The sequence below is a fragment of the Rhodamnia argentea genome, chromosome 11 (assembly GCF_020921035.1).
Source record: "Rhodamnia argentea isolate NSW1041297 chromosome 11, ASM2092103v1, whole genome shotgun sequence".
In the NCBI taxonomy this organism is placed as follows: domain Eukaryota; kingdom Viridiplantae; phylum Streptophyta; class Magnoliopsida; order Myrtales; family Myrtaceae; genus Rhodamnia; species Rhodamnia argentea.
Window position 1 is genome coordinate 14,424,813 of NC_063160.1, and position 22,247 is coordinate 14,447,059.

At 40.8% G+C, this 22,247-nt stretch overlaps 3 protein-coding genes across 4 annotated transcripts; 1 reads left to right on the plus strand and 2 right to left on the minus strand.

Moving 5' to 3' along the window:
* The first annotated feature begins 1,081 nt into the window (after nt 1-1,081).
* Nucleotides 1,082-9,340, plus strand: LOC115736319 (protein S-acyltransferase 10). 2 transcript variants are annotated; one of them, XM_030667956.2, is made up of 11 exons: nt 1,082-1,389; nt 1,572-1,686; nt 2,796-2,870; nt 2,972-3,043; nt 3,151-3,282; nt 3,499-3,532; nt 4,238-4,347; nt 4,701-4,787; nt 6,070-6,153; nt 7,368-7,433; nt 9,028-9,340. In XM_030667956.2, the coding sequence occupies exons 1-11, from the start codon at nt 1,296-1,298 to the stop codon at nt 9,200-9,202; spliced, it is 1,044 nt and encodes a 347-aa protein (XP_030523816.1). In that variant the 5' UTR covers nt 1,082-1,295; the 3' UTR covers nt 9,203-9,340. The 2 variants fall into 2 exon arrangements, with proteins under 2 accessions (XP_030523816.1, XP_048128596.1); XM_048272639.1 differs by lacking the exon at nt 9,028-9,340 and adding an exon at nt 7,991-8,189.
* A 114-nt stretch (nt 9,341-9,454) lies between these two features.
* On the minus strand, nt 9,455-12,380 carry LOC115736317 (lysine histidine transporter-like 8). The gene is made up of 6 exons (XM_030667953.2): nt 11,794-12,380; nt 11,254-11,390; nt 11,091-11,141; nt 10,535-10,917; nt 10,207-10,338; nt 9,455-10,099 (listed from the first exon to the last, which is right to left on the minus strand). The coding sequence occupies exons 1-6, from the start codon at nt 12,195-12,197 to the stop codon at nt 9,611-9,613; spliced, it is 1,596 nt and encodes a 531-aa protein (XP_030523813.1). The 5' UTR covers nt 12,198-12,380; the 3' UTR covers nt 9,455-9,610.
* Nucleotides 12,381-15,155: 2,775 nt separating this feature from the next.
* On the minus strand, nt 15,156-18,673 carry LOC115736318 (IST1-like protein). Its single transcript, XM_030667954.2, has 7 exons — nt 18,493-18,673; nt 18,070-18,202; nt 16,797-16,900; nt 16,530-16,701; nt 16,243-16,383; nt 16,067-16,155; nt 15,156-15,982 (listed from the first exon to the last, which is right to left on the minus strand). The coding sequence occupies exons 1-7, from the start codon at nt 18,582-18,584 to the stop codon at nt 15,316-15,318; spliced, it is 1,398 nt and encodes a 465-aa protein (XP_030523814.1). The 5' UTR covers nt 18,585-18,673; the 3' UTR covers nt 15,156-15,315.
* Between the last annotated feature and the right edge of the window lie 3,574 nt (nt 18,674-22,247).

A 22,247-nucleotide genomic window follows, 5' to 3' on the forward strand; every position in this document is an offset into this window, starting at 1 on the left:
AGACTCACAATAGCACATGTAAACCCGTGAGAATGTAAAATAAAAAGTCATGCCTCAATTACTCAAAAAATTCTCCATTTAATGTATGTCATCGTTCAAGATGTTAGTGTTGTAGCTAGCGCTATTACCTAGAGGGGTGACTAGGTAATTTTTGTGATTTTTCGTGGTATTAACCCCACAATAAATTAAATTTAAAACTTGGAAAGACTAAAAACTAAACCTTTAAAAGATAAAAGTCGATTCCAAGTCGCTCACTTTTAATTTTGGTTGTAGTTCTGGGATTAGGTTTAAATTTTGTTTATCAAGTATCGACTCAACACGATGATTACTACGGTAAGGACTGCATCTAGATGTATCATGTATTCATTGAAGAAGCACAATCGTTATTATGTATATCCCACGTATATGGAAACTTATTATGATGTATTACGATGATTACTAAGGTAAGGAATGCATGTAGATGTATCATGTATTCATTGAAGAAGTACAATCGTTACCATGTATATTTCATGTATATGGGAACATATTATGATGAATCGATGATTAAGTATTTAAGGGAAAATTCCGAATGGCCCGAGGACCGAATGGCCCTCATCATTGGTCAACGAGGATCGTCGGAACATGGCCGGGGCCTAGCAAACCGCGCCGACCACTTTCCCACCATCGCTGGCCCTTCCCTCGCCACTATTCTGCTGCTGTCCTTTTTTGGGGTTAATTTACCTTATTTTTTAAACCAGATTTAATAGAAATTATGTTAAAAGTCAGATTTAAATCAAAATTATGCCATTGCAGCCATGGTAGGAGATAGAAAATACACGTAGAAGAGAAAAATTATTTTAAAAAATCACATTAATAATTTTTATTTATTAAATTGAATGGAATTAACAGAAAGGCTCAATTGCATTAATTTAATAAGTTATTTGATGGTATTTTTGTAAATTTTAGAATTTTTAGTGATTCAACAACAAACAAGAAAAAACAGAAAAAGAAATGGCGGAGAAAACCAGACACCAGTTGTCATCTGCCACCTCCAGGCTCCAGCTCCATCGTCGTTTCGGTTTCTCGCTCGAATCATTATTCACTGTCACTCCTCTCCCTCCATCGATTCTTGTTGAGCAGCTGTTGTTTCTGCTCCGCGAACTCGCGATTCTCTCGACTCGATCGCACGCGAGATTTTCCCAGGAAAAGAGGAGCGGGCTTTGTTTCCTGGGGAAAAAAGGAAGACGAACAGATTCCACAAGAGCCGCGACCTACCCTGATCGACCCTCGAATGCGAATTCGCGCTGGCTTTTTGGATGTCGACCGACGGAGCATGCGCGCCCATCAGGGAATTGTGCGGTCGAGCGTTGGACCGATGCTCCCGCTGCTTCCCCTGCCTCGCCGATCCCGGTGAGCTCTTCTTTTGTCCCTGTCGTCGTTTCTGTTGTTACTAGGAGTTCTTTTCTTCGCGAGTTCGTGGGGTTGCTTTCTCTGCAGGTTGATTTGACGAGGTTAGAGGCTTTCCTAACGTTTGGCATTTCTGCCGGTTTGATTGACTGTCGTGTTCGACTTGTTATGGTGTAATTTTGCAGCTCAGAGATCTTCATTGGCGTTGAAGGTGTCTTTAGTGGCGCTGCATCTTGTATACGCGGGCTTTCTATTTTTGTTTGACGAAGACTTGATCGAGAAGACAAGAAGGGAACCGTGGTACGTTAATTACCTCTCCTTTGTTGTTACCATCATGTTGGATAAAGATTATAATTGAGGTTTTGGAGTGGGATTTGTGGATGTCGCACTTCCGAGTTAACAGGCGATCTGTTGAGCGGAGAAAAAACTAGTGGGAAGAAGGATAGAACTTTAGAGCTCTAATTTTGGCACTGAAGTAATATTCGAGCATTGAATGGATTGTTTTTTTCTTCAGATGATACTCTTTGGACTGTCTTTAAATTCAATTTAGGCACTGTAGCATTCTGGTCGAATTCGTCTGGGTAAAGGTTGCTTTTACCCGTTAGGGAGTCACTGAGGGGAAGTAAGATTCAGGTTTTTCGGGGATTGAGAGCTTGTCTGGCAACTCATTTTAATGTTTCAAAAAGTTTAATCACTTAATACACTAAGTTTGGTTGAGTTGTAAATATTTAAGTGTTAAAGGCTACGTGACACACGTCTGTCAAACAACCATAGTCAAATCATAACTCAAGTGAAAAGACCATAGTAAAAAGCCACAAACCTGCAACCACCCCAAACATTCCTCGATGCATTGGTATACTTTTTTAGTCCAAATTGGGAAATTATAATGAAGTAATAAAATCTCATGGAGTTGGCTTAGTAGTTAAGGAACAGGTTATATGCATGGATTACGCGTACAGAACATTATGGTCCCCATACGACCAAAAGAGTGAACAATTTCATGTTTAGGCCATCTACTAGGACTTTAGCTTGCACATATGGGCCATGAAATTATGTGGTTATCATGAACTTGACGTTTACCTACATAAGGTGGGTTTCTTGTCATAAAAAATGAATGCAGATTTCACGCGTACTTCAAATTGTATTAGATGAGAAAGTTCCCGATGAAGCTTGAAATTCATAACCATAGTTGCTGTGACCAATTCTGCTCAAGCAATAAGATAGTCTCTTTTTTTTTTTTTTCCACTTGCGATATCTGGAAGGTGTCTACCCATTCACTGTCCTAAAAGTGCATTGGTTATTGCTTGACAATGAGCACTGAGTCCATAGATGTCTATTTCATCTGTGAATAACTCGACTTAAAAACTCAGTTACTTCACTTTGCTACTTTTTGTTTCTTATATTGTCAGGTACATTGCCTTGTATTTGCTGCTTTTTGTTGCTGCATTAATCCAATACTTCGTCACAGCTGGGTCTTCTCCAGGGTAGACGTCAAAACTGAGATACTATGTGTTAAATGTCTTGGAGTAAATGATCTACCTAGGTCTCTTTATAACTGATGTACTTTCTTGTTTTATGCTTTTAGATATGTCCTTGATGCAATGAAAACTTTCAATGAAGCAAACTCACTGTTTAAGACGAATCCAACAGCTTCAAAGTAAGAACTTAATTCTTCTTCTGGATTTTGTTATTTAACACAAATTTCATGATTATGCATTTCATCTCATTTTGCTGCTTGGATATCTTTACAATGTTTAAGTGAAGACATCCTGCTTCGAGCAAAAATGGTAGCTTGATTGGGACTGTGGATAATAGTCAGTCTGGAAGGAACTCTGTTGGAAGTAGTTCTTGGGCAAAGATGGTGATGGAATTTTATCCCCCCGGAACTTCCTTGAGGTAGGAAGTCATTTATGGCAAAGAAAAGAAATTTGTATGCTTACGGAAGCAATATGCTGGGTCTTTTCATGTCGAGCTCTTCCAGTGTAGTATTGTGATTTGTATACTATTGTTGAATTCCTCTTAGTTGTTCTAAAATTAGCTTTTATTAAGAGGATCTCTTTTCCCTTTAAACAAAACTTTTTTATTTCTAACTACTCTGTAATGATTATGCAGAACTTTGACATGCTCGTACTGTAATATTGAGCAGGTAACTGTCTCTCCAAACTATGATTTAGGCTACTGTACATCTGCATATAATCCAGGCATGATTCCATTATTGCTCTTTGACATATGCAACAGAATAGGAGCTCCTGTGTTTGTCATAAAAGTTTATAGCATGAACTAACTTCCATTCCTTAAGATACTTTAAGTGGGCGATGTCTTACTAGCAAGAAAGGGGCAATGTTTGCTTCTTTGGTATGGGTATACAAAACCCTATCACTGCAAACTCATATTTCTCTGGACATCCTATACTTAGGTAAATTGGCTGAGTTGATTTATCAACTACTGACTTTTAGATGACTATTTGGTCAGTCAACCACTGCAGTGAGCGTCTCTGCTCCCTATGATTTTATGAGCAAACCGGAAACCAAAATTCAACACTTAAACATCATCACTACATGTTCAAATACTCTGCTCAGCATGTTCTAGATAAGATTCTTGATGGACTCTGTCTGCATGCATTTGCAACAGCAACCTTTGGAGAAGCTCAGAGACTTTGTTGAGCTTTCCTGCTCCTATATCCAATTTTTACCTTGATATGATTATTATCTTTTGTTCTTATGAGTCAAAACTGTGACAAGTTGATATCTTCTAATTACTAGATACAGATATCTCTTCTAATTTGGCACTAGATTTTGGTGTCCTTTAGATAAGTAATCCTCGGTTTAACTTCACTGAATCCAAATTGCAGCCTCCAAGAGCAAAGCATTGTCATGATTGTGATAAATGTGTTCTTCAATTTGATCACCACTGTGTATGGCTTGGAACATGCGTTGGCCAGGGTAATCACTGTCGATTTTGGTGAGTTTATATCTCTTACTAGCAATGATACAGAGGTAGTGCCCCCTCTGCAGAATTCATCTCCATCCACATGGTGGACCATTGAATTTGGAGTCCTCCCCTTTTTTTTTTAAGTTCTTGACACTGACCTTTCAATTGTTTATGTTCTTTAAAGACTTTCTGAAGCACGCTAAGTAACAGACTTTTCTTATTGCAAAATTAACACATAAAGCACTAGCAGGATGAGATACAAGCAACACTCTAACTGAACCATCACCTCAAGTAACAAATGATGAATAATAAACTTTTTAGGATATATTACCTTCTTAATAACAAATCTTTTCTCCTGAGCGGTTGTGCTTTTATCTTCCCAGGTGGTATATATTTGAAGAGACTGCACTGTGCTTGTGGACTGGCATCTTGTACATTACATACCTGAAGACTAGCATATCTGGGGCTTGGTATGTGTTTTTCTCTTAAAGATATTTTACTTCAGATAAAATGCTAGAAAAAATACTTAATTGAATTGGTACCAAGGGAGCACCGCCCTACACAGAATCATTTGTAAGAGGGAGAATCTGAGCTCCAATATGGAGATATTGTCAAGGCTAGATATTTTCCCTTAAGCAAAAACCGTATGAACAGTAACCACCTATTCCTTACAACTAAGATTCCTGGTTTCCAAAAGATGTAAATATTCAAAAGCTCAAAGTGCTCGGTATCCTTTCTTTGCTTACCCTGCATTAGTGTGGGTTTGGTTCAACTTTAGAAATGGGCTTTGGGGAAATGCAAATACTTTTAGCTTAAGGGGCTTTGGGAAATGCAAATGGCATTTGGTGAAAAACTCCTTTGAAAAACAGCTTTGGGCTAACTAGTGTTTGGCAAAACAAATTTGCAAAGGGGCTTTCTACCATATTTATTTAAATAAAAAAAGAAAATCCAAACCCTAAGGTTCTTTGCTGCCGGCGAGCTAGATCCGGCTCGCCGGCGGCTGTGGGCCGACGCCACCAGGGGTCAAGCGAACCTCGGCGAGGGCCACCAGGGGTCACGCGACCACCAGTGGCCATCACCTAGGTCACCGAGCCCGGGTGAGGGTCACGCGACCCCGGCTTGGGCCGCCCTGGGGTCGGGAGACGCCTGGCGGCCGTCGCCTGGGTCGCGTGACCCCCAGCAACCCTCGCCTGGGCTTGCACGGCCTATGCGACGGTGGCCGGGGGGCGACCGACCCCAAGCGACGGTGGCTAGGGGTCGCCCCACCCTTGGCGGCCTCGGCCGACAGCCGCTGGCCGCAGATCTGGTTGGCCAGCGGCCGTAACTAGGGTTTGGATTGTTTTATTTAAAAATAATATAAAAAAATGAGGGGCAAAACTGAAATTTGAAAAAATAAGTAAGGGTAAGTTTGGAAGAAAAAATCATCACTCAGCATTCTCAAGGCTAACTTTCATCCCAAAGGCCCTTGAGAATGGTTGCCAAATGCCTTGCACTTTCTCCAAAGGGCTTTGGGGCTCCAATGGGCTTTGGAAATGCTAAGCCAAACCCACCCTTAGTCATTAGGCATGTTAAATAGCTGATATCAGTACCTCTATAATGGGAGCACTTTTTTATTGCTTATTACTGTACAGTCCCTCAGAAGGAGAGGGAATTGGTTTGTGACAATGGTTATTTGATCCTGTGTAAGTTGTGCTTTCTATAATTATATGTTATCTGTTAGTGTCTGAGGTCCTTGTTGATAAACGTTGACAGGTGGAAGGATCTGATAATGATACTACTATTGATATCTCTGGTGATTTTATTCATCTTTCTTCTCCTACTACTGCTTTTTCATAGGTATGTGCAGATTTTCCCATCATTAATCTTTTCGAAAGAATTTGCTTATCCAAGTTTCGATTTCTCCCTTTATTATAGGCAAAAGAACACCAGAATTGCCAAAATTTATGTACGGGGCTCACTTTAATGCTAAATTTTTTCGACGGCTCACTTAAGTGCGAAATCGGAGAAAAAACAATCACTTAAGTGCCAAATCAGAACAATTTTGTCCTATGTGACATTTATTATTAAATTTTTAATATTACGTGGCAAAATTTAAAAAAAAAAAATCAGTCCGTGTGGAGTCCATGTGCCAAATTTTTTTAAAGAATTTAGTCCACATGACTTCTAAACTTAAAATAAGAAAATTAAATTAAATTTAGAAAAGAAGCTAAAAATTTTAGAAAAATTTTAAAAAGAAATAATTACGGCTTGCAGCAACGAGGTTGGGGGATGGCCTGCTGGGGTGGCCGAGCCCTAGCCGGTGGTTGGCGGGGGGCTTTGGCAGCGAGCGCTCGCCGTTGCCAAGCCCTTTCCTTTCCTTTCCTTTCCTTTTTTTTTTTTTTTACTTTTTGTTTTAATTTTTTAGTTTATTTTTCAATTTTTATTTTTTAATATATATATTTTTAACTTTTAGCTTCTATTATTGCTTAGTGGATCCTCCGGCGAGCAAATGGGTGAAGAGTTCCAACCAAGCAAACCAGAGTTGATACTTCAATGATTGTTTTTCAAAAAAAGTCGGCACTTAAGTGAGCTAGACAAAAACTTAGGAACTAAAATGAGCGCCATACACAAATTTTGGCACTTCTAGTGTTCTTTTTCTCTTTATTGTCATTATTATGTCTCGGCTTATTTCCTATGAATGGTCACTTTTCCAGATTTTGATTGTCGGCTGCCTTGTTATTTGAGTTGATGACTTGGATGCATAGATATTATCCGTCATTGGAGTGTTTACGATAGAATCCTTCTAACCCTCTTATTGTATGGTCTTATCATAGCAAATTCTTTCTCCTGGCTGCATGCTTCAGGAAACTGACTTGTTTGATGAGCTGGATAAACTTCACCCATGTTTCAATCCGTCGTATTCTGTTGTTATTTTGTGTCTGACTGGTTCTGGAAGTTTGTGAATTCACATTCCATGCAAGCAACTGGATGACCTGAATGTTTTGTGAGAGATGTTCTTCATATATTATGAGGATTCATGCCTGTTAATCCTTGGATCACCTTCTCTACAGCTACCTCGTGCTGACGAATCAGACCACATATGAACTTGTCAGACGTAGACGCATCCCATACCTCAGGTAAGTTATTCACTGCTGCAGTGTTTTGGCATGTTTACTAAATCTCCATCCAATGGTTTAGAGTTATTGGCTAAGAGAGGCTTGTTTACAATTTAGTTCACTAGGCAATACCTATCTTTTACACTTGATCAATATGTTGTTTTTCCTTTTAATCTTCTCTCCTTCAGTTACATTCTAAATGAAGATGCTTGACATAAGGATTCTCTGGTAAAGATAATGGTATAAGGACAGTAAGTGCCAAAAGTTTCTTATGGCGCTTACTTTAGTGCCAAAAGTTTTTTTCCGGCTCACTTAAGTGTCAAATCGGAGAACAAACAGTCATTTAAGTGCTTTTAGAGACAAATTCCAGCTAAAATTATTATGTGGCTTTTTTATGAAAAAGGCAAAAAAGAAAGTCCATGTGGACTATGAGGTGGCCTTTAATCTCAAACGATGCCGCACTAAAGCAGTTTAATCTCTCTCTCTCTCTCTCTCTCTCTCTCTCTCTCACATATTCAAGCCCTCATGGCAATCGAACCGTCAGGCGCTATGACCACTGAATCTTGCAAATCTCACAGTTCGAGACGTTGGTTTCAAAGCGAAATTCATCCTCCAAGTCGGACGATGCGACTGCAGTGAGGTGGAGTAGGGTTCGACTGGGCCAGAGGGATAGAGACTCCTAGGCCTTGTACATTCGTCCCAGCTTGCTGGAGATGAAGAGCGAGAGGATGGAAAATCGTGCTAGGGTTCACGAGTTCCTTCGCGGGATTGTGATTGTCCCCGACAAGCTCGATGGGCTGGAGCTCGACTGGCTGGAGCTTCTGGTCACGATCGAGGTCATGAAGGAGCAAATTGATTTTCTTCCAAAATTGGGACTCACGATTGAGGACATCAATGACTATCCTCTGGTCCTGAGTTGCAGCATGAAAAAGAACATGATTCTGGAGTTGGATCGCCTCGGCAAGTTAGGCGTTCCACAATTTCAAAGCAAAGAATTAGGGTTTATATTTGGAATTAAGAGTTTGACAAATCTCCTTGGAGATTTGAAATCCACTTTTGCATGCAATTCTTTTGAGAATTAGGGAAATTTGGGAAAATGTTAGATAGTCTGATTTAGGGTTTTGAATTGGGGCAAAACATGTAGACATTGTTTAGGGGTATATATGCTAACTAGGCATGCCGATGAGCCACATCAGCCGGAGAAATTAATAAAATATGGCCCAAATTGAAATTAGCACTTCGGTGATCATTTTTTTTTTTTTTTTCAAATGGCACTTAAGTGATCCAAAAAAAAATTTTGGCACCAAAGTGAGCATTGTACGAAACTTTTGACACTTCTAGTGTTTTTATTCCGAAGATAATGTATAATCTAAGATTCATGTGAAGAAAATTTTCAAGGGCATGTATGTTAGCCAATCTATGTTCTTCATGTAAGTGTTGAACAAAACATGAAATGACAGCATTTGCTTGCCTCCCTGTAAGTTGCTGAAAATTCTCTTTGACAAACCCATCATAGAGATTATGCTTAGAGTAGCTAATCATAATTGCCCAAATTTGTAAGGTGCACTAATCATGAATTTAGAGCTCTCACCTAGTTCGTCTTGTGAATTTGCAGAGGAATTCCTGAAGGACTGTTTCCTTTTAGTAAAGGTGTATGCAGAAACTTGTACAGATTCTGTTGTGCTCAAAGCAGCATTTACAATATGGAAACACTGCCCACGGCTCTCGAACTTGAAGAGAAGTTGAGACCATACAGTTGCTTGGATGTTCTAATGTGCCGTTGCTGCTAAGGTTTCGACGTATTTACAATACAGCTCAGCCATTTTTCTCTGTGCATATTGTACAGTTCAGATGCTGGCATGCACATTGTCAAATTGCTTATAAGAGCTTGTTTGTTGATCTTTTGATGGTACATAGAAAATGCTTTGCAGGGGGGTGTTTGGTTTTTCTTTCATTTGGCCCTGTAAAATTTTCGTAATAGTGTCTCACCAAAGGTCGCCAAGAGAATTGGGGATTGGGGAAGATAGTTCATTACAACTTCCTTATCTTGAAATCAATCCATTCACATATCAGTCCTAAAGAAACATAATACAACCACTGTTGTGGTTTTCCCTCCAAACGTGGCTTCTTCAACAAAAGGCAGCGAACCTCTACCTGCACACTTCAAAGTAGCTATATCGCAGCACTCTCGAGGCTTTCTAGTGAGGCTTGAAGAAGCTCACTTTAATGCCCGTGTCTATCACGACGTAGAGCCCGGCAGCAATCAGCAAGATGCTCAGCAGCATCCCCAGGGTCCCCAAGACCCAGTTGAGCCACCACATTGAACTGTATTTCTTTGGTTTCTTCATCTTCAGCCACATAAAGCACGGATATGCCAGAGTAACAGGCAGCGCGACCCCTCCAATCAACCCAGCCATGCTCCCCAGGAATGGGATTGCCACCGCCACGAAGAAGCAACCGAACCCGAACATGGCCCGGAAGATTGACCGAAGCCACCACGGGCATGGCTGCTTCTTCCTGCTGGTGTACTTTGACTCCATGTCGTCGAACATGGGCATGCCGTAGATTTGGAAAGAGCTCAAAGCGTTGATTATCACGAACAAGCTCGTCATTCCCAACACAAACCGAGAGATGTTGTGGTAATGGAACTGGTAAAGGGCCGTGAGCATCCCACCGTTTACAGGTATCTGTTGAAAGAGCACACTTTTTTAACTCATATTTAACGGGGAATCGATTCAGTACAATCGAACTGAAGTCATTCTGCAGCTGAAAAACCCTAAAGTTTGAGCCTCACCAAGTGGCCATAAGCCCAGTAACCACCAATTGCTAGTGGGAACAAGCACATTGCGATGAGCGTATATGAAACCCTCACTCCTTTCCACATCGGCACATGTGCAGGAAGCTTCTCAGTTGACGGCATAGTCGACTGCACAACAGAGAGATTTCACGCTTTAAGGTGAGAATTAGAACACCATCCGCTTTCTTTGATCGAAAGAAATGGAAGGGACAAATCAGTCTTCAAAGGCCTAACAGCTAGTTTGAGAATCAATCAATGGATCTTTAAGTCAAGCAAAGCTTTCCAGGAAGTCTAGTACATGGATTACAGTGAAATAGCCGCTGACCTGAATCTCAAGTACGAGGTTGTGGCCTCGGAAGGCAAAGGAAATAATCCCAAGTGCATTAAGCACACTGTTCACTTGCTGAAAACGAGTCCCGGTTTTGACTGGTTTGTAAGACACTCCCGGAAGCCTGCCCTCTGCTACGGACACCGCCCATATGGTCGTACAGTACCCGATGGCTGTTATCGCTCCAATCAGGGAGACTCCAGCAATCGAGTTCAAGTTGGGCAGCTGCGAAAGCACAACCGCCCCACAACTGAAGACCAGGTACCACTCCACCGTCGTCAGAGGGGTCTTCGCGGCACATGCGGCGGTCCCGCAGACGATCTGGTAGAAGAGCTTGGATGTGGATCCGCCGATGATGATCAGCGCCACACAAGTGCCGCCTACAGTTAGGCCACAACATATGCACGATAGTTCTGGTCAGTACATGCCTAGTTGATGTCCAAGACCACGTCCCTGAGGTCGCGATCGATCAACACGCATTGTGACATATCGGAACGGCGAGATAACGCAATATGAAGTTTCTATTATATCCAACCAGTCACTAAACGGTTACCTGATAAGTACATGATTGGAAATAAGCCAAGCAATTTCCCAAGCCTCTCACCTGCGATGGCGAAAACACAAACTTAGAACAAGATCCTTAAGTAAAACAAAGCGAGTTATTCGGATCGAGGCGATTAAGAAGAGTCTGAAATGAATAGTATGGAAGCACGAACCGAAAGCAGCAGTGCAGAGCTGGATGTATCGGTTGTACCGCATCCCAGTTTCCGGGAATTCATGAAGCTGGACTAACAACCACAGTGTGTAGAGCTGCCATACAAATGCCAAAGTCAACCCTATTATTCCCCATGTCCTGAAAAAACGCAGTTCATTCATCAGGTCCACACGAACGGAAAAGCTTATGTGTAGATGAAAATCAACTGACCCTCATGAGGTTATGCTTGTAAGATCATATAAGAATTCAAGACTCGATTGGTGCTAACTTCATAGCAAGAAAGACTGGATCAAGGTAATGATACGCGCTGATACCGCCACGACTATGCCTGAACGTATGAGGGGTAGTTTTTACAGTGTGGGCTTGTGAGCTGGATGGCTCGAGCATGACGGTGTGAGCGAGCTCGACTTGGACACGACACATGTGGTCAATAACCATGGAGCCACTCACGACAGTAAACAAAACTAGCAGCTTGAGTTCATACTCGACATTGATCTCACTTCAAGATGTCCTAGTTTTGGTGGGCGTGTATAATTTTTACCAGCCAAGTATAGTGAAGGCCACAGGAAGAACCAGAGCTTGGATGCCAATCCCAGAGCAGAGTGTGTGAAAAGCAGCATAGTATTTGTTGCCATTCCTTGACTCTGTTATGGGCAGCCAAGCGTCTTGTGGGTCGAGCTTCGTGAGGCGAAGCGCCTTCCTCATGGGGCTTCCCAGAGGAGTCAGGAACCTCGGCGTGAGAGACAGTCTCGGCGTTCTTGGCGTTTTCGGTGTTTTGGGGGTCTTGCTAGAGGTTACTGCCTCTGCATTAGGATTGGGGTGGACAGTGGTTGGGTTGAACTGGGAGGGTGGGCAAGAGATCGGCGGTGGAGGGGCCGGTCTCGTTGACGGTGCCCGTGGCACGGTGGCCGGAGGAGCTGGATTGATTTCACTGGCATCGGCCATCCTGTAATGTGGGCCTTTTGGGTGACAATGAGACACTTTCTTGCTCGAGCAATGTGGTCATGGGACTTCAATTGCTTTTATACTTGATCTTTGTCGCATGCAGGAACTAGGCCTTGGCCGTGAAAGTGGGTGTTTCCAAGAAAATGCAAGTTGAGGGTGATAATGGGGAGAGTAAAGCCAACCACACCAATTAAAGTGAGAATTCATAATATCAATGTGGAAAAATTCCAAATGAAGGTTGAAGTGCCATAGTGAACACTATTTTAAATAAACATTTGAAATATCCTCATTTTCTTTAACACAGGCGCAAAATATAACTTACTTCAATTAAGTGCCTCAAGTGGCCGGGACAGTCTCAAATGAGGATTAGGCCTTTACTTTTTTAATTTTTTTTCCTTTTTATATTTTTTTTCTTTTTTACCATCGGCAATGCCCAGAGAGGGTTGGCCGAGTGCCACCCTCGCCGGATTTAGTGAAGGTTGCCCTTGCCGGTCATAGGTGAGGTCGCCCTCGAAGCCCTCGCCAGATCTGGGCAAGAGCCGCCTCACCCACGCGCGGCCGGCGAGGGCCTGTGCGAGGGTTACCGAGCTCTCGTTAGCTGGCCGCAACAAAGAAAAAAAGGAACATGAGAAATAAGAAAAGGGAAAAAAACTATTGTCGTTGGACCAAAATGATGTTGAATGGCCGGAATATTTAGCTAGGCGGCAAATCGGATCCTTATTTGAAAATGACATGGCCACTTCAAGTCTTTATTTGAAAATTTTCCTATTAATGTGGGTAGTATTTTATAATCATATGAATTTGTCATATCATTTAATAAATTAGTTTTATAAACTAATCATAGAATATTTAGGATGCATTTGTTTTAGTGAAAGTGTTTTCCGGAAATTGATTTTCTAGACTTTCGCTCATTTGGTTTCTTGAAAATGACTTAGTTAATGGAAAATTTATGCATGGGAAAGTGAATTCCTAAATCTAAAGAGATGAAAACAATTTTCGGAACAGCTCATCTTGAATTATTTAATTATTTAATTTTTATTTTTTTACATTATTTTTTAAAAATTTTATAACTTTTAAATTTCTATTTTTTAAGTTTTATTTTTATTTTTGCTTCTTCCTTGTTTGGTGGCCGGCCACCGGCCATAGGCAAGGCCGAGCCTCGCGGCCATTGCGAGCTCGTCCTTGCCTATGGCCGATCGCTAGCCCGAGAAAGAAGGGAAAAAATAGAAAAGAAAAGAAAAATTAAAATTAAAATTTATTTAAAATTTTTTTTTATCTTAGATAAAATCATGATATTGAAATCATTTTTTGAATGAGATTCAAATACCGAAAGACATATTTGGTTACATATTACCAAATGTAGGACAATTAATCATTTTCCTTTATTATGGAGTTTCCCCCAACGAAGCGCACTCCTAGTATTTCTTTGAGTGAGAAAGTCTTTTATGAACAAATTGCACCACTTATTCGAAGAAGCAAGCCAATCATTGATTTTGTTTATTGCATTTCATACCATCCGTCGACGATGACACGTGCCATAGGCATGTAGGATATTTTTAGGCACGCCAGATATTTTTCTTTAGAAAAGGAAAAAAAAAAAGAAAGAGAAAATGCCAGTGTGAGAAATAATGAGAGAGTTGGACATGGCAGGCTGTCGGAATTTATTGAGGCGGACTCTCAACTTTGGCTGCTAATTTCTGTCACGTTCATCTCATTTAATATGCGACCACATGCAAAGAATTGACATATGACAAGTCGGTCGTGCCCTTTCTAAAAAAGGATAGGAGCCACCAAAAATCATAAATCATGTTGGCTGTGACATATTTATTTTAATTTTTTTTATAACACCAAAAATACTCAAATTTATATTCGTGTGACATATTTATTCTAAATTTATACTCGTGTGATATATTTATCCTAAATTTATGTCGTGTTATACGAAAATTGGTATAAATGACCATAATTTATAGCTTTCGGTGGCTTTTTTTCTTACAGCAAAATGGTCTGAACATTACAGAAACGAGTTTTACAGGATGAAACGACGAAGCGTTTTTTCATGCAATGATTGAGAGCTAGCTACGTAAGGACGACGTGGGTGCGAAGCAGGGTTCCGTTAATCCAAGCTGTTCACGTGCCGAAGACTTTTGCATCGGAAGCTTTTCTACGCGAAAGCGACGTAGATCATATCTGCCATGTCGTGGACGCTAAGAAAAATCTAAACTTTCCACTCCAGGTTGACATATTTTCTCGGGTTTGGTATAGTGGGTGCTTTTGGATAAAGAGTTGACGCCAAATTAGCCTTTTTTGTCGATATTGTTTTCGGATTTAGCGAAAGGGCTGGTCTCTTGATCTCGATGAGCTCTCTTTTTATCTGGATTTAATAGTTAGGTGGTGTCCGGGTCAGCTTTCGCGCGCCTCGGCCGGTCCTGTACTCTCGGTAAGGGTTGAACCAACGCCAAAAAGATTAATTCCCTCGGTATCCGAGCCAGCATCTTGTTGGTTCATCAAATATCCTAACGGGTCCATCCTACAATAATTCTGTATCTCTGGCTTCCTTCTTCTTCACAAAAATCAAGAGCAGCCGACGATACGCAGCCAAGTATGCAAGAGGGGCAATCAAGAATTGACCAAAGTCAGCTAATGGGGTCGCTCTTGCCACTGTCCCGACCACTGCAAAATTTAATACAAGCAGTTATGCGTAGCTTTCGTTCTTATCATCCAGTTCTCACACGGAATGTCAATTCGTCGTGTCTGTCTGATTCCAGTTCATTCGATTGGATTGAAATCTAAGGTGGGATTGGATCCCCAATTATGAGGCTGAAGCTAATTTTGTCAATCACGTTCTTACGATTCATGTCGATCAAATCAGGACAGCCATCGATAATCTTTTCTTTGTTGTTGTTTTTGTTGTTGGTTATCTTGCTGTTTAGGATCATCAATAAATCCAACACAAACCAGTGAACAAACGAACGTATAGTATGGATTACGAACAAACCTGTGTCGATTTACGTATGTTTAGTGTTCTCGTAATAGATTTGTTGCATAGACAAGATAGGAAATTGTAATCGACAAAAGTGGCATGCAAACTGAGCAATCGACTGTATTCAGATTCATCACTTCACTTCCAATACTTGAGCGCTTCGAAGCGAGCTGCAAGGTCGTCATAATCTGGCAATTTTGGATGAACGTGAGGGACCGAGTCTTGTGTAACAGACGATGGTGCCAGTGGTGGAGTCGGAGCCCGCGGTGGGCGGGCTTTGCCGGAGGAATCTTCCGCCTCTTCATCTTCCTCATAGTCTGATTCGTCGAACTTTTTGTCTGGACGACGGGAGGGAGCATTGTAGCTGTGCCTACGATGCATCTTTCCAGCGCCAACATGGGTAGAGAGCAAGTCATCGTCTCCTGAAAAACGGAACTTTTCGACACTTACTTCGTCATCAAACTTTGATTCTGGATGAACGAAACCGACACTGTTGTAACTGTGCCTTCTATAAGCTCCTCCGGTCTCCGTATGTGGGGAATACCTTCTCTCCTCATTGTTCGCATGATTTTCATAATTCAGATGTCCGGATGATGCCTCCTGATTGTGAGAAAAGCTAGAAAAAACATTTTGCGCGAATGAAGCAGGGGATCGGTGAACGTGAGTCGCCTCATTTGGTTCTTTGTTTGCCAGATAGGCAGCAGCTTGTGCAGCGGCAACTGCTTGCCAGGCAGAATCTGCAGCGGCTTTGGCAGCGGATGCGGAATCCTCATATGGCGAAGTTTCCTTGTTGCCGCCTTTTGATCTAAGGGGATAGTAAAAGAGCAATTATAAGAACGATTCGCCTAATGAAAATGATCGAGGGGAAACAAAAATGGGATCCATTTACCTTGCACTATGTTCATTTGGATTGACAGACTTTGCATCCATGGGCTTCACCGGGAAGCTGGTTGCACTAACAAACTTCTGTGGTCCTTCCTAATCAACAAAAAACAGAAGGAAACAGGGAACATAAACAGGTTTTCGACTGAACAGTAAAGAATGAATTTGAGAGAGAGAGCCCACTATTTTCTCTTCTGGAGGCCTCAGAAGCTCCTGTTCAGACTCTGTAGTATCCCATTTAATCTGGTACTCCTTTGCTATTTCCTTCAACACTTTCAATTTTGTTTCACCAGATGGGGTCCTAACGGAGAGCTTGTCAATTAGCTAAAAGGAAATTATATAAGTTAGTATTTTAGGACATGTATCGTTGCTGCAATCAACGGGATATCAACGCATTTACAGGAAACAATAGCTTCTTTAACTCAAAAAGACAACATGCAAGTAAAGATCCAGTCTATTCGAAGTTTTACCATCCTGTTAACACCACAGTTTGGTCGCAACTCAATCGCTGCAGACACAAAATCTTTGCCATACTTCTTCTCGAAAAGTTTTCTAATTGCAGCCAATTCTGGAATCTCTGAGGACCTCGGCGAGGCAAATATTAGACTTGAAATGCCTTCCTTCAGATCTGCCGGGCATTCCCTGTGTATAAGATGCCCGTCAGGACTCAGTAATCACGGAGCAACAGTACACACGCAAACTTGCTTAGTTTTTCGCAGATCAGGCATTTCTTTTACCTCTGCTTTGAAATGATTTGAAGTCTAGCAACAATTAACTCGCAGAAGAGCTCGATGAACTCATTTGCAGCCAAAATATTTTGTTCTCTTAGCACATGCTCAACCTGCGAAGCGAACACATGCAAACGGATTACACTTACTTACAGTGGAAAATGATGCAGCCTACAACTAGATGATTGTCCCTTCACCAATGTTCATCATTTAGTGACTTAATCGTGTACAATAATGTGAGACACGTCCACATAGTCAAGAAAGGCCTTCAACAACTATGACTGGGAAATGGTCCTTCAGTCCACCAATTTCCGAGAAAACTAAGCAGTTAGGTACTTTATGTGATTTACTTAAGTCGGTCCAAGTTATGGTATTTCAAAAGGTTATCCCAGAACTCCCACATCCTGTCTTTCTCGGTAATACTAACGCAACTAGTAGTTGTCAGTAGCCTCTTTTCGAGAAAGCACGGGGTTGGAAAATCTCATAAGCTCCATCTGTAGTGCTTCCAGTGATCATCATTGCAGTTTCATGCAGAAAAAGATAGTTAATATCATCTTCCTCAATGTCCTCTATACTCTCTTCAATTGATTGTTGCACAAAAGAAGGGATACTAAGGACAGTTCCACTATAACACATGCTCATATCCACTATGAGACACAGAACGATTACGTTAACAACATTGACCCAACATGAAAAATAACTGAAACTCTTCAAACCTAAGACTCATGCCCAAAACTGAATAAAAAACTCTAAACCTCGCTGAACTAGGCCTAAAATACTCTTCTGCTTCACCTTTGCTCATTTCACTTCCGACAGATTTGACTTCAGCTCAGACAGCTCACTACGGACCAGTTGAGAGCCAATGTGCATACTTTAGCCAGGGAATAATGATATTTCCAAACTCCATCACTGATTGACAAGCCATGAAGCTATGATCCTAACTGTATTTGCTAATGCCTAAACACTTTAAATATCTTCCGACGGAAGAAAGACTGAAAAATTGCAGAGGTAGCTAGCCAGACCAAAAAAGTGCAGTTGGGAACATTCATCACAAGATACTGACTATAGCTTCAAAAGCTAATGATACACAAAAACCAATATGACTATTTCAAGTTCATCAATTTCAAAGCATTCTAATTACAAATTAGACAGTGAAAAAAACCACCAGAAAATTGAGAGTGACCCTTTCCTAAGACCAATTTCCCAACACAGACACGACTCCCGTCCAACACAAGCAAAACAATGCATTAACCAAAGCACAGCACGAAAACACTAGATGTACCCGGACACGAGCAGTGGCATCCTGACCAGACTGGAGAAGCAACGCAATATCCCGCCTCATCTGCTTCACCACAGCCTGTCTCTTGTTCCTCAGCAGCTTTATCCTCGCCACCGTCATCTTCGCCGCCGTTTTGCTGTTCATTCCCCCCAAAATAAGTAACGAAAACTCTCCATAAATGTCATCAGAAACCCCTCCCTCACCTCTAATTTGCTATTACCGCAACAAGAAAAAAGAAAGCCACTAGAAAACCACTTTCGGTATCGGAATCGCTTGCCATTTCCTCACACGCTCATGACGGCCAAACATGACATTTTCGGGGATTAAATAGAAGTCGGCATTTTTCGAAGCTGAAATCACAATCGATCTCTCTCGCCGCGTTCGTTTTCTACATGAAGTGGATGGAGTGGGTTTCCGAGGAGTTACCATTTCGAAGAGTTGAAGCGTCGTCCGAAGAGCGAGATGGTGAGCCTCATGAGCTTCTTCGCCTGCAAAGCGGCCACACTCGCTACTGCCATTGCTCCTCGCTCTCGCTCCTAAGTCTTAACAGAGAGAGGGAAGAGGAAAAGGCGTGCGAGCTGTGAAGCACTCTCTGCTTGATCGGCCCGTGGTCGTCGATCGGACGGTGGAGGTGGGCCCACGCTGATCAGATCCAGTTGAGAATTGACGGTGGTGATTGGAAGAAGGGGGGGCGGGGGGGGTGCTCATTTGGCCGAATGCGGTAGCGCTGTATGTTTTTGGGATTCGGGAAAAGTAGCCGTTGCGGGGAGCCCGAGAGCGTGCCTCGTTACGGCATCCAACGACAGAGGGGACACGTGTCGCATAGATGCGGGGTGGAATTCTTGCTGGGACCCGGGCCTACATGGATCCGATCGATCGGTCGACATGACTCTCGCATAATCAACGGCTGTGATCGTATTTACTCTTTGGGATTGTCTCCGGACAAAAATTCCTCGCTCGTCTCCTTCTCCACGCTTTCTGTCCGAACTTGGCGTGCTTTGTAGATCGATGATCAATTTTAAGCTTGTTGTGCCTAAATTGCTGTAGGATCTTGTACCCGACGAGCAGTAGCTAATCGGTTGCTGCCCGCCAAATATCGCTCGTTTATTGGCGGTTCCCATCGATCACCAGCACACTCAATCATACACCATAATTTGAAAAAATTATCAAAAAGATCTTGCACTTATTATAATTATGTCGATCTATTCACAAATCTCTTTTTTTATCTATTGAATCCTAAAACTTTTACATTTGTACGAATTTAGTCCGTGTCAATTTTGATCGGAAATCACCGATTTAGATAACTTTTTATTCTTTCCTTTTTTTTCTCTCTTTTTTTTTCTTCATCCGCCGCCCGATCGTTAAGTCCGGCGATCATCCAGAGACAAGGGTTGACAAGGTCAACCTCGCCGGCCTCTGGCAAAGCTCGACCCCACTAGCTAGGGGCAAGCGAGGCTCTCCCTCCAAATGGCCAACGAGGTCGACCTCGCAGGCCCTCGACTTTTGCCGGCAACCGATCGAAGTAAGAACAAAAAATGAAACAAGGAGAGAAAAGGAAAAAATCTAAAAAATAAAAAATAAAATCCAGAAAATATAAACATTTTATTAAAATTATTCAAGTCAATGATTTTCGATCAAAATTGGCGGGATAGACTATATTGCCACAAAATGCGAAAGGCTTAGCACTTAATCGGCAAAAAATTAAAAATCTAGTAATAAATCGGCACCATTACATCATGTTTAGAACATTTTTAATAATTCTCCCTCGTGACTTGGACCACTTTTATTGGCAATTGGATTTGCATCTCGTAACATCTCAAAATAAAATGAAAGAAAAATTACCATTTGTTCTTTCCCTATCCTCGTATCCCCTCAGCTCATTGCCTGTCGAAGTACAACAAGGCTCAAACCTGAACCCCACCAATAATAGCACGTCGTGTGTTATCGAGTCGTGCCAGAAATTTCCATCCTGAATCCCGGTGCCTAGAATCGAACAATACTCAATAGTTTTTCTCACGGGGTCACAATGCTTATCAACTTCTCTACTATCTACTGGTGCCCATTATTGAAATCACATAGCCGTCATACAATATATCATTGCTTTTGTTCGCGAAAAATGAATAATTTAAAAAATATTTTCCTAAAAATAATCGTTCGCACTGTTTATAAAGAATGAATATAAGAAAAATATTTTCATCGCCCACCAAAAAATTTTGACGTTAGATTATTGTCAATAACAAAAATATTTTCTGTTGATCAAATATCTCAAGCAATACAAGTAATTATTTTAGAAAATTATTTTTCAAGTCATTCATAATTTGTGAAATAAATGGAAGTCAGGTCCCTTGAAAAAGTAGGGGATGGTTTTTTTTTTTTTTCAGTAGGGAATGGTTTTTTTTTTTTCTTGGCTTTAAATGCTAAAGAGAGACCACTACAATTTGGTATATTATGGAAGGCATCCATCATCTTTGACACGACACCATCATTTGATGTCAGTATTTTCCTATGCTTCTTTTGCCTCCATTGTGGGAATGATGTCGTTGCGATTTGAGGAAACATCATAAGATTTGTCTTTGAGTTAATATCACCAAAAAAAAATCTCAAATTAGTACATTTGTGATAAATTTATTTCAAACTATTTTTTTAACCATAAAAAAATTCTAAGCTGGTACACTTATAATAATTTTACCTCAAACTGGTACATTTGTGATAAATTTACACTTCGTTAGTTTTCGTTAAATATAACAGTTAAAGTGCTAAGTTACATGACACATGGTAATTGATGGGTGTATCGACTTTAGATTTTTATCCTTTGTTTGTTACATGTGTACCAATTTGAAATTTTTCGTGGTATTAACATAATTTAACGGATGGTAAATTTATCATAGGTATACAAGTTTGGGATTTGTCGTGGTCAAAAAATTTAATTTTGGGTAAATCTATCACAAGTGTACTAGTTTAGAATTTTTTGTGGTTGAAAAAATAGTTTGGCTTAAATTTGTCACAATTATGCCAGGTTGAGGTTTTTCGTGATTAAAAAAATAGTTTGGAATAAATCCATCACATGTGTACTAATTTAGAATTTTTATGATATTCACCCTTTTTCTTTTAACTCACTCTTAACCGTGCCTAAAGTGGTTTTGATTGTTCGACCAAAAAAAAAAGTGGTTTTGATTGATTAACATAATAAAGTGAACCGACAGGAATCAATTACTCAAATTTCTCGAAGCAATAAAATAACATAGTGGAGGTTTTTTTATTTATTTTTTACCTTGTCCTTTCGAAGGTTCTTTGTCCAAAAAAAAAAAAAAAAAATCAAGGAAGATAACCATGACAGATCTCTAGAAGAAGCAAGCAAAATCATGAAGCTTCTTCGCGAACTGATGTGTCTTTCAGAGTCTTCAGACAAGACCATGCTTTCAAAAATAACCCAACGAAAAAATATTTAGACAAAAATTATTGTCGATAATCAAATCATGTCTCATTGGGTTGTTATTTCAAGCAATATAAGCACTCGTTTTTAAGAAAATATTTTTCAAATCATTAATTTTTCGTGAAACAAACGCACTCTTGTATTGAATATTTTGTTCTTGAAAGAGGAAATATCACTCATGCATGTTCATATGCATAAATCAATCATTCATCTCTACATATTAACTTTCTTGCTTTACATGACCGGACTATACATGAACAAGAACCTTAGGAATACAAATTGGTAAGACTCGGAGCAATTCCTCCAACTTATCGGGTCATGACAGTCGAGCTCTTCCTCAATTTTTCGGGCGCTCGGTTGCGACCGAGCAGGCAAGCTTATGGAACGGTTCTTGTACCGGCACTTGGCTGCAGACGAGAAAGCGGCCACTCCTGATTCTTCCATGATGCACTAGAAATTGTCAGCTCAAGTTGGATTAATCAAATGCCACCATCCACCAAAATGATGTATTTATATCCAACAGGGGATTTTTGAATTATGTTCAATCTGAATCCTTAATCGACAAAAGATGAGCATGCGAAGACAGCGTGGGTTTTCTTGTGGTATGAGCTTTGTTGTCATTTCTTCCACCAACAAGGCATTGAATCTATGTAATGTAGCTAGAGCATGTCTTCAATTTTCTTTCCGGGTACATTGTATCTTGATTCGTGTACTTTGTACAAAATCACTCGATTCATATACCGAATTC